The sequence below is a fragment of the Alexandromys fortis genome, unplaced genomic scaffold, assembly GCF_014885135.2.
Source record: "Alexandromys fortis isolate MF-2015 unplaced genomic scaffold, M_Fortis_MF-2015_v1.1 scaffold_10, whole genome shotgun sequence".
NCBI lineage: Eukaryota > Metazoa > Chordata > Mammalia > Rodentia > Cricetidae > Alexandromys > Alexandromys fortis.
Window position 1 is genome coordinate 2,461,947 of NW_026067895.1, and position 12,714 is coordinate 2,474,660.

General features: G+C 35.6%; 1 protein-coding gene across 2 annotated transcripts in view; it reads right to left on the bottom strand.

Moving 5' to 3' along the window:
• Vps13a (vacuolar protein sorting 13 homolog A) overlaps positions 1-12,714 on the bottom strand; it is a 192,357-nt gene that overhangs the window by 98,338 nt on the left and 81,305 nt on the right. For both annotated transcript variants that reach the window (XM_050157169.1, XM_050157178.1), the window contains exons 33-38: positions 10,832-11,136; positions 6,837-6,984; positions 5,177-5,327; positions 2,408-2,532; positions 1,581-1,750; positions 934-1,148 (exon numbers count right to left, since the gene is read on the bottom strand). In XM_050157169.1, the coding sequence (XP_050013126.1) occupies positions 934-1,148; positions 1,581-1,750; positions 2,408-2,532; positions 5,177-5,327; positions 6,837-6,984; positions 10,832-11,136 (1,114 nt within the window). The remainder of the gene's footprint in view (positions 1-933; positions 1,149-1,580; positions 1,751-2,407; positions 2,533-5,176; positions 5,328-6,836; positions 6,985-10,831; positions 11,137-12,714) is intronic.

A 12,714-nucleotide genomic window follows, 5' to 3' on the forward strand; every position in this document is an offset into this window, starting at 1 on the left:
GTATTTCTTTTGAGATAGGCAATACCCCCCCCCCCACACACACACACCGCAGGGACGGAACTAGAACCAGCTTTGTATATGCTATGCACATGCTCTGCCATCAAACCTCCAGTTACTTACAGAAATATTAATCAAACTATGGGCAAAGTCTCTACTGTTTAATGGTAGAACTGGATCTAAATCGATTTTGATTTCTCAACATTCTTTCAACTATATCATATTGAATATGTAAAAGAAAACAGAAAAATTTTATGCTAAAACCTAGAAGGGAATATAAAAGTTAATGAGTACTTTAAATTCAAACACCATATTTAACTTAAAGAACAACACTTGATTCATTACTTCTCCTGCTTGTTACTGACTGCAGAGAACAACTACTTGCAAATCTCATACTCAGACCTTCAAACACCGAAGGCAGGCAGAGTGGCACAGACTGCTCATCCCAGCAGTGAGAAGAGAGGCAGGAGGATTAGTAGTTCCTTAGCTTCAGAAGTAAGTTTGTGTTGAACAGTAAAGTTTGCTTCAGAACTAAGTTTAAGGACAGCAAAAACCACATAAGACCCTTTAACAAAAATACAAATTCAAAACACTACAAACTGCAGCCAGGCGGTGGTGGTACAATCCTTTAATCCTAGCACTCTAGTAGCAGAGCCACCTGAATCTCTGAGTTTGAGGCCAGCCTGGTCTCTAGAGAGAGAGAGAGTTCCAGGACAGCCAAGGCCACACAGAGAAATCCTGTCTCGGAAAACAAAACAAAACAAACAAAAAACCAAAAAGTTATAATTCACTTATTTTATTCTTAAAATTTATTTATTATTTACATACATATAGAATTTTAATTTATTAATGTGTTTACTCTAAACATTGAGAAGACCAATTGAGGTAACTATAGCTGCAGTAATAAGACATTAATATTTTTGTGTGGTAACTAACCTTCTTTGGTAGTCCATGCTTGGACACTGGTTTCTAAAGCCGTACTAGTCATGTAGGCATCAAAAAAGACATGTGCAACAGTCATCAGAAACTCCACACTTGCACAAACATACATCTCTTGCACAACTGCGTCAGTCACAAAAGCATCTCTGATTCTTCTATACTTTACATCCACCATGTCCTTTTTGTCAAACCCAAGTGTCAGCCCTATCATTCTGAAAATCAAAGACAATTTCGCATGTGTGGGTAATTTAAAATAACCAAACATACCAATAAAACTTAAAGACCTGTCTATCCTTTTACTGACAGCAAACAAATATTCTGTGAGCATGTCTTTTGAAGAATAATGAACTTATAAAACTTCAGGTATATAACTTTTCACAATGGGCGAAAATCTATTTGAGAAATTATAAGAGTTCTGTATATCGGTTTATATTTTCTTCTTGATTTCATACATTTCCCATCTAACTACACTAGTTAGTTCTATGTATTCAATAAACTCACCAACATTTCAAACATGAACAAATACCATGATGTACTGAAGTTCTCTAGACCACTTATGAATACACATAAAGGTAATTTTGAGTGTAAGTTCTATAAAAACGAAGAATCTTTCATCAATAGCTCAAAATTATGATAATACATACCTAGGTGTGGCTTTTATGACATGAGGCCTTTTATCATCTAAAATACAGTTTTTTAATGAGAATGAACAGAATGTAGAGCCATCTGTATACAGTTTCAAACTACTTATAATATTCTCCAATTTAAATTCAGCAAGTTTCAGAGAAGGATCACGAACATCTGTAAAGAAGGCCTGTGAAAAAGAAATCCACATCAAAACTACACAGAAACACAGGATTAACGTACACTTTGGGCTACAACTATCTACAAGTCATGACATTGGCTTTTATGAAATATCAGATCCATTATTTTATTTCTCTTGTTAACTTTTATGTATTTATATTTTTGGTTCCTGAGGGAGGGCTACCTGCATAGCCTTGGCTGTCCTGTAACTTCCTTTACAGTTCATGCTACCCTTGAACTCTCACAGGCCTGCTTGCTTCTCCCTCCAAGAGCTGAGATTAAAGTGTGTGCCACCATACCCGGCCCTTCTCTTTTTATTTTCTGGATGCTACACTAACCCTGTGTATGGTCTTCTGTATGCTAATCAAACTTTACTATTCAACATTGTAAGCTCCAAATTCTCAATTTTCAAAAAGCTATCTAAAGAAAAGGTCAAAAAAGTATGTACTACTTTCAAATTGTTTTTCATATTTTTTGCTTTATGAAACATGTCACTTAAAAATGAAAATGTATGAAATAATTAATGAAAATACCAACCTTTTTTCAAAAGAACATACATTATAAAATATACACAAAATATTAAAACTATTATTTAATAAATAGTGATATATGCTTTATTTACATAATTTCTTTTAAATCTAGACATAGTTTCTCTTCTTCAGTGTACCTGTTCAGGCCCTGGACTGTAAAGTGCCATGGTGAGGTAATCAGTCCTGAAACTAACGTTCAGAGTAGTGTTAACCTGAGAGGCCTGGGGGTGGACCTCCACCACCGCAGCTGTCACCATGGAACCTGCCACAGAATGAAAAACGATTAGAAGAGCAGATAACTGAAGCACACACAAGATACACCAAATTACTAATTACATGAGTGCAGGAAAATGATATTCAAGAAAGTTCAAAGGTTTAGAAAATTCAACATGGAAGTCTAGATTAACATTCTTTCTTCAGAGGCAGGTGGATCTGAGTTCAAGGCCAGTCTGGTCTAAAGAATGAGTTCTAGGACAGCCAGAAACACACACACCCACACCCACACACCCTCTGTCTCAAAAACAAAAAACAAAAACAAAACAAAAAATTTTAAAGTAACATTCTTAAGTGGAGAGAAAGAATTAAATACTTAGAGCTTGTTTTCTCTTGGGGATTACAATTGTACTTTCATAATATTGGAACATGAACATGGGGCTTATTTTAGAGATTAAATAAAGTATAAAATGAATACACACACACACATACAGCATCTAACAGTTTATATTCAATTTGTTCTTTAAAGATACCTAGACAAAACAATGTAATTTAGATGTTAATTTAAAACTTTTTCTAATAGGAATTCAAAAATTTTTTTTCTACACTTAAATTTTAAATCAAAATATATACACATGTATATATTAATTAGGCTTATAATACAAACACAATAATTCTTTGTTCTCACTTAATGTAACTCCAGACAAAAGTATCACTATATAAGGCAATTTGTATTAACTGATTTATACATAAACTTATATAAAATGAAATATGTATGCATCAACTAAATAATTTAAAAAATACTTTAAAAGATCTATTTTAATGTTGTGTATATGAGTGCTGTGCCTGTATGCCTGTGTACAATGTGCACGTAGTGCACACAGAAGCAAGAAGAGAACACTAATTTCCCTGCAACTGTAATTAGAGAATTTTGAGCTGTCATGTGGGTCCTGGAAATTGAAGTGGGATCCATTTCATCTATGTTAATCATATTTCCTCATTCTCCTGCTTGTAGTCTGTACTACTCTATTGAAAACTGATACTAAGAATTTATGCTCTCTTGTTTGACTAGTCTTGCTTGAGGGACTATCAATTTTATTAGATTTTCCAATTTTAAAAAAACCCTACTTTTTTGGCATTTTCATGTTTATGGGCACATGTTGGTTTCTGTGCCCTGAACTTGGGCCAACTCAGGTATCCAGGCTTGCTTGTCTACTAGACCTCCTTGTTGACCCTTAAAAACTAAGAATTTTATCATTTTCTTCACCTGCTGATCTACAGTTAGTGATAATTATTCTTGTATTTACTCAAATTGACTCAGTCTTTCTCTGTCATACCCTGCACTCTTGAGTGACTTTCAGTAGACAGGGACAAGAAAGCAGCTCTAGAAAACAAAGCTCCTTGGTTGAGAGAAGGCCATCTACAAAGGGTTTGCCATACAGAGTTCTTCATGTGCTGACTACAGTTTTCAAAGGTGATTTAGTTCTTCTTGTTACAGCTCATTATACTACTGCCTCTGCTAACATCACTAAGGTATCTCTCCAATACAAACACATTCTCTTATCTCACATGTGAATAATTTAATACCAAATCATGTAAATGTTAGTATACTTCAGTTCTGTACCATTGTAGCAGATATTTAAAAACAAGCTATTTTAATTTATCATGTGCATATGTAGTTACTTTTCTATATATATTTTATGAAATCTATCCTTTTTTCCCTGCTCTTTCTCTTGCATTACTAGGGAACAATACCATGGTCTTGTGTATACTACCAACGCACTCTATCCCTGAGTAACACCAACACTTTGGGTCTCTTTTTCTGGAGACATTATTCCACTTAGCTCCCTGCAAGCATTCTGAGTGCGATGAATGTAATAACCCAACGCTGTACTATAGAAACCATAAAGTAGCTTTCCTTGGCGTGATTCCGTCCTGCGTGCCTGTTCTGAGAAGCAGTAGGCAGTACTCTCCATCCGACTTCTCTGCCACCGGAGAACACGCCTCCACCTCACGGAAGACTCAACGGACATGGACATGAGCCCTCTAAAGCCTCAGAACTACCTTTTCGGTTGTGAACTTGTTTTCACTCTACTATTTTTGCTCCATCTAACTCTCCAACTTTTGTTAAAATTCATCATCTATGCCAGGTGATGGTGGCCTATGCACCTGTAATCCGAACACTTGGGAAGCAGAGGTAGACTGATCTCTGTGAGTTTGAGGCCAGCGGGTCTACAAAAGCTAGTTCCAGGACAGGCACCCACACAGAGAAACCTTGTCTCAAAAAAACTTCAAAAAAAATCATCATCTATAATGATTATCCTATTGTCACACTTCTAGTATTTTGATATTCCTTAAATATCAATGGATAGTAAGTTGTCTATTATATATGCTGAAAAACTGAAAATGCGGAAAGTGAAAGAGCAGGAAAGAAAAACAAGAATTCTAAGAATTTTTTTGTCATAATGGAACTAAGAACTTTGATTCAATACATACATACATATACATACATACATACATAATAAACAGAATAACTAAAAACAGATCATTTAAAATTGCCTAAGTGAGACTAGCTAATTAGAGAATTATTAAGTATCCTTTACCAAGAACTAGAGGAAAAAAATTGGAGGACAAAAAGGGCAAAAAGAAAAGAAGAGAAAGAAGCCAGAGAGAAAGACAGAATAAACACACACCTCCTGAATGGTTGGAAACATGGTTTGCTCCACTAGTCATGATTTCGTTGTCTTTACTTATAGAAGATGGGACAGAAACATCTCGTCCATACCATATATTGCCATACAATGTTTGAAAGATGGTTGTTAAATCTTCTTGACTAAGAATGAACTGTTAAAAACAAAGTAAGATTTAGAAAAAGAAAATATCCACCTAAAAGAAGGAAAAGTGCTTTAAATATTTTATGCATGTGACCCTAGTTCCAGAAGAGAGCAGAAGAGGGCTTCGGAGTCCATGGAACTAGAGTTACAATCCATTATAATATGCCATGTGGGTGCTGGGAATTTCCAGGTCCTCTGGAAATGTGAAATGCTCTTAACACTGAGACATCTCTCCAGCACCCAAGATTTGTTTTTTTTAAAGTCCTATTTCCTGGACTCACAGGATAAAAATGAACACTCGTTTTTCCATAAACCAAATTTTAGGGCTGTAAAGGTTTTTACTGACCAAATATTCAGTCTTATGCAGAAGAAGTGATAACAATTAGTTCATAAAATACAGATACTATCAATTCCTACGATGAACTATTTGCTATGGATGTCCTATGTAATTCAGTCATTTTAAGGTTTTAAAGTGAGCTTTTATTTTTATGGAGTCATCTAACTATTTAGACTTTGATTTTAATTAGGAGGCACATCATTTTTAAATACAAAATAAACAAATATATTTATGCAATAAAAAATATAATTTACAGTATGATTTATATGAAGTACTTTATTCTTTACAAAAGTCCTTATATAAAGAATGAAATCCCGATTTTATAAGAAGCTATAGCTAAAGAGTAAAACACTTACTTTACAAATAATTAAGAACTAATTCAAAAAGTAAGCTTCAAATTCTTTGTTTTGAAAATAGCATCAAAGCATCACCAAAGACTTATCTTAAGTAAAATGATGAATAATTATGTGTCCTGTTGGTTTTGTCATAGCAAATAGCTAGATATTCAAACATTACTTAAAATGTTTCTATAAAGGTATTTTTTTAAGGTTAGGCTGATGTTTAATACAAAAAAAGAGTGAGCAAATTCAATTACCCTTCACAATATGAGTGGGCTCATCTAATCAACTGAAGTGGCTTACTGTTGTAAAAAACACCATGGCCAAGGAAACTGTTACAAAAGGAATAATTTAAAGCACTTGCTTACAGTTTCTGAGGTTTAGTCCATTATCACCAAGGTGGGAAACATGGAGGGGAGTATGCTGCTGGAGCAGCAGCCTAGAACTACATCCTGATCCATAAGCCAAGAGACATTGTCTGGCAAGGGCTTTTGAAACCTCGAGCTCTCCCCCACACACATACTTCCTCCAACAATGCCACACCTCCCAATCCTTCTAATCCTACCAAAGAGTTCTACTCCCCTGATGACTTAAGTATTCAAATATATGAGGCATCATAGCTTTTCTGTCACTGTATCTTTAAAACCTAACATAAAGGTTAACACACAGCAGGCACTCAAATATCTGACAGAGAATAAATGGAGATCATTAAATGAGTTCTAGTTTGCAAGCTACCATTTAAATTCTGACGAACCTGATTATTCCTAAATTCTAGCCAGGAAATTTATGTTGCTAAGATAATACTGTCAGCTGTAAGAGAAATCAAAAGCCGAAAAAACATTACCTCCATGGGTTTTAGCTGAGCTTTTATATTTAAACAAGGAACTTCCTTGTACCATTCCCAGGATAAGTTTCGCTCAACAATCACTTCCAGGTTCAAAGGTAGTAGCAGGTCAAGCACTTCCTGGTATGCAGTAGTCATAAACTGAGACCTAATTGGAAAATATACATTGTTTTGTACTGTTGTGTATATATTCAGGCAGGAAAACATAGATGGATGATAAACTTTAATGTATCATTTTTTTATTGTCAGAAACATCGGCAATTTGTTTGTGTGAAGAGAAAAACAAAATTATATATCAAAAAGAACTATTCCATCTCACAAGACATCTAGATAAATTTCTTTAAACTGTTGTATATCATAGAGAAGCAAGACTTACAAAAGAATTGATGAACAGTAAAAGATCAAAACCAATACAAAATCAGTAAACAAACCCAAAAGACCCCATTCTAAAAACATTCTATAGCAATTCATATATAGCAGAACACCATACTACTTTCATAAGAAACAAAGTTGTACCATATAAGAGTTCTCTGTGGATCAAAACTGCTGAATATACACAACTTCACACAAAGAAGCACCATATTTGCCTTCCCAAATGGTTATCACAGCAATACTGAAAAGAACTGGGTGACCCAATTCCTTCGAAAAACAATGTAATTGACCACAGAAGCATCCTTTGGACCTTCAGGTGACAATGGCAACTCCCCAATAATATTCCAGATATTTTAGTGACTTCAAATTTTTAAACTGCATTAGTAAGAGATGACTTCAATTTTAGTTATCAGTTCATTAACAGAAAAACATGAATATAAACAGGGATTACTTAGAATACCTTGTTATGAAACCATTTCATGTTGTAATGAGGTGGGTGGGCTGTGTTCCCGCCTCCCTGCTTGTTTATACCCGAAATAAGAACACCAAATTGTATTAATTAAATTACTGGCTGGCCCATTAGTTCTAGCCTTTTATTGGCTAACTCTCACATACTGATTCACCCCATTTCCAATAATTTGTATTGCCACGTGATTGTGGCTTACCAGGAGCCCCACGTTGGGTGCCACTTTTTCATAAACAGTTTATGGAGTAAAACGACATTTAAATAAGTATGCAGGCTTGTTATCTCCATTTGATGGTAGTGAGTGAAGATATCTAAAACCCCACAGGGAAAATGCTATAATACAAATGGATATGAAACTTTAATGGCTATGTATAACACATAGCTATACAATAAGTACTAGATGAAAAATAACTTCTAATACTATGAATTCATGTTTAACAATAACAAAACCTCAATACAGTCTCTCAGTTTCCCTCCTCTCTCTTTTGCTATTTGTTAACATTTCAAATTATATTTTTTTGTTATGAGGGAGACGACACAACTGTCATGGCCCTGGTCAATGTCAGACGATAGCATGGTGGGTTGATTCTCTCCTTCCACCATGTAGGTCCCAGATACAGAACTCAAATCTTCAGACTTGGAGGAAGGAAGCTGACCTGCTAAGCCATCCCACTGGTCTTGTCTGGCTCTCTTCTGAGGGCTCCTCTTATGCAAATTTCTGAAATGTCTGCACTCCTCATCAGGCTTTCCTGTGCTGCAGTCTAAGATCTTTTTACCACTCAATCCAACAACCTGAAGGACTAGTCATGTATTACTAAACTTCCATATTTAAGAATTTAAACAAGATCTTTTTCTAATATCGGAATATATAATCGATTATCTTCTAGGTATTTTTAGATCTCTCCTTATATTTATTTCTAAGCTATTCTGTACATTACAGAAACAAGTATTGCCAGTGTACTGTTTCTATTTTTGGTTCTGTCTTCTCTCAGTGAACTGCATAACAACAAGTAGAGTTTTATAAGCATTACAGTTAAAGAAAATTGTAGTATCTTCTCTACTATAACTCCCACATCCACTTAGTAAGTTACTATTGACTATTTCCTGTAACTGGTTAGCTCTGACGTCATTCATCTACAAAGAAGTAAGTAGGTCAACTGTAACTTTTTGTGAATTACGGTCATAGTTACCAAAAACTCTTTGCCTAACCTTCAGATTTTGTCTCCTTTTGACCAATTTTTCGTTATTTTTCCAGCAACCTAATTAATATGTACTACAACAATCCAATAAAGTATACACTATTTACTGGTTCCTTATAAAGAATTTTTTCATGATTATATTTGGTCCTACCCCTTCATCCATTAAGAATTGAATTAATCCTTAAATATTCAACTGATGGAAATGGTCCCCTTATCAAAGATGAGCAAAATTAACCAGATTTACATTCCTGCCGGAAATGCTTTCCCCTAAAAAGGTTGGGGGAAAAGAAGCCCTGAGGGTTGGGGGTGGGGAAGTGTGGGTGCTGTTAACCTATGACTTGCTTCAGTTTACTACTGTTTTCAGATGACTTACGAAGAAACAGTAAAAAGAGGGTACAGTGGTATATTATTTGTGTTTAAAGCTTGCCTGAAGGTCAGTGCAATGCAGCCAAACTAGACAGCCACAGAGGTCAGGCAGTGGGTGCACGCACGTTTAATTCCAGCAGCCACACTAGTTGGTTAGAGAGGCCAGGCAGTGGTGGTGTATGCCTTTAATATCACCACTAGAGAGGAATATAAGGTGGGATGAGACAGGAACTAGTTCTCGTTCAGTCTGAAGACTTCATAGAGACAGAGACCCTCATCAGAGCAACGGACTGAGATCCCAAGGTCCAGCTGAAGAGCAGAAGGAGGGAGAAGACTAGCAAGCAAGGAAGTCAGGAACAAGAGGGGTTGGTCCACCTGCTGACGCAGAGTGCCTGTTGGTCAAACCGGACTCTCTGAATGAGGCTGACAATGGGGGCTGACTGAGAAGCCATTGATAAAGGCACTGAGACTTGTTTCTACTGCATGTACTGGCTTTTTGGAACCCTAGTCTATTTGGATGCATAGCTTCCTAGGCCTGGATGTAGGGAGAAGTGCCTTAGACTTCCCACAAGGCAGGGTTCCCTGCCCTCTCTCAAGCAGGGAGGAGGAGGGAGGAGATAGATTGAGGGAGCAGGAGGAGAATGGGGGAGGGGAGGAAGTGTAAATTTTTGAATGGAAAAATAAAAAAATTTTAAAAAAGATTTCATAGAGGTAAGAACTCTCTAGTGGTTTAGCTGCTTTGCTTCTCTGGTCTTCAGGTTGAATTCCAATATCTGTCTCTGGGTTTTTATTATTCGTGCTACAAGAAGGTTAAAAAAGACAAAGCCAGGGAAATCCATGATAATCCAAAGGAACCAAGGATTCTGGGGAGAAACTAAATTTATAGAAGTCTGGCTTACATTAAAAACAAAATCAATAATCTTAGTTACCATCTAAAGAAACTTAGACAAAGAGAAAAACTAAACCAAGAGTTTACAATTGGAAAAATAGTAAACAGAACATAATGAAAGAAAAACAATGAAGTAAAAAGCAGAAGACTTGAAATTATAAAATTAATACACATACAGTGAGTCTGATGAGCAAAAGGATAAAACAAAAATATAAGAAATAAGAGAAATAACATCATAAACATTAATGACTAAAAAGGGAATGAGTACTCTGAACAATTTTTTGTCATTAAGTACAAATATTTTTATAAGTCAACTATTTCTCAATAAAGTTGCTTAAAATATTCAAAGCTGACAGAATAGACTGGAAAAAACTATGTGTTGCAAAGTGAATATAAGTTTCTGTCAAATTTCTCCATTTCTACCTTATCCTTATAAAGAATTAAACAAGCATGAAAATATACTCCTCCAGGTTAAGTTTATAGTTTTCATCATGATCTAAGTAGCAGTTTTCAAATACTTCTAGGTGGTATTTTGAAAGACTAAAAGTGATCTAGCTAGAAGATACTTTGAAAAAAAGCACAAAGTATAATGATAGTAAAACAAAATCACACTATAAAGAGAATTCTAAAGATATCCAGTCCTTTAGTCTAAGGATTAAGAAAAGATTTATTATTTTACATAAACAGGCTGTGAAAAGCTTACCTGTATAGTCTCATTTCACTCAATTGTATTGTTATCAAATCAATTACAGGTGGGAGATTACTCTGGGTTTCTGTTACAGTAACAAATGTATTTTTCATTGTAATTAAGCCAAAATCAGCAACAAAAACATTGTGAGACACTGGAGACTGCGGGATGACCACAATAGGGGCTTTTATGTTAACATCCAATGCGAGCCTAGAACTCCTTTGAGCCAGTTCCATTACACCATCAGCAGCCATTCCTGCTGCTTGAGCAGTTGCTTCAGCCAACGCATTTTTAACTGCTTGAAAATTATCTATAAAAGCCTATAAAGAAGATAGAATGACATATTACCTTTAATAAATATCAAATTATTAATATAAATTGTATTAACTTAATTTTACTTCCATAAAGCAAAACTTTTACTTGGTAAAACAGAGCCCATTATTTACTTATTATTTTCTGCCAGAAAAATTGAACAACAAATATATAGTGATAAAATAAAAATCTAGTCATCAAAACAAAACAAAAAGGGAATACTTGAACATTTTTTCGAGACAGGGTTTCTCTGTAGCTTTGAGGCCTGTTCTGGAACTAGCTCTTGTAGACCAGGCTGGCCTCGAACTCACAGAGATCTGCCTGCCTCTGCCTCCTGAGAGCTGGGATTAAAAGTGTGCACCACCACTGCCCGGTTAGTATTGTTTCTTTATGGTGTACTTCCTCTAAGACCTAAGCACGTCTTATAGTTTACATTACAGATTTAAAAATCTATAAAGTATTTAAGAATCTCAGGTCTGGTGAAATGGTTCACTATGTAGTGTGTAAGTTCCTGCTACCTATGTGAAAACCCAAGTCAGTCTCCAGGACTCTCATGGGTAAGAAATGATCAGAAAAGATGGCCAAAAACTGAGAACTGGGGCCTCACCAAACTAAAAATTATATAGCAAAGGAAACAAGCAACTGAGTGAAGTTGAAATCCACAAAATGTGAGGGAATGTTTGCCAGCTATACATCCAATGAAAAATTACGATCCAGAGTATACAAAAAACTGGAACAAAACAAAACAAAAACCCAACAACCAACAACTCAAAAGTCTCAATTGAAAAAATGCGGTATAGCTCTAAATAGAGTTCTCAATATAAAGAAAATAAGCTTTAAAAAAAATCTTACCAAGTATTCAATGACCTTAGCAACTAGGGAAATGCAAATTACATCTACTTTACCCAGTTAGAAATGCTAAGATCAGGGAAACAACTGAAAACAAAGGCTGGTGAGGATGAAGGAAAAGGGAACCCTTACTCTCTGTTGCTGGGATTGCAAACTGGTACAGCCACTTTGGACAAAAGTGTGAAAAATATTCAAAAAGGAAAAAGTATATCTACCAGATAACCCTGCTTTATCACTTCTTGGCATATGTACGCACAAAGTACTTGACATCCTGCTCCACAAATACTTGCATTTTCACTGAGCTCTACTGACAATAGCTACTAAGTGAAACAAACAACCTAAATGTCCTTCAACTGTTGAATGGGTATTGAAAATGTGGTTCATTTACACAGTGGACTACTATTCAGCTGCAAAGAAAAATGGAATCACGAAATTTACAGGTAAGTTGAAAGAACTAGAAAAAAAAAAACTCACACACACTAAATGAGGTAACCTAGACTCACAAAGACAAATGTCGCACGATTTTTATCCTCTGAGGCTTCTAGCTCCAAATCTTTATATGTGAGTACATATCCTGGAGAAACTATGAGAGCATTGGAATCTACAGTCATGCTGAGGGCAAGATTGCCCCTTTGTCTGAGCCTTGGTAGAGTTAGGACTCTCTAGTTGGCTGCTTTGCTTTTCTGATCTTCAGCTTGAACCCTAATGTCTGTCGCTGGGTTTTTATTATTTGTGCT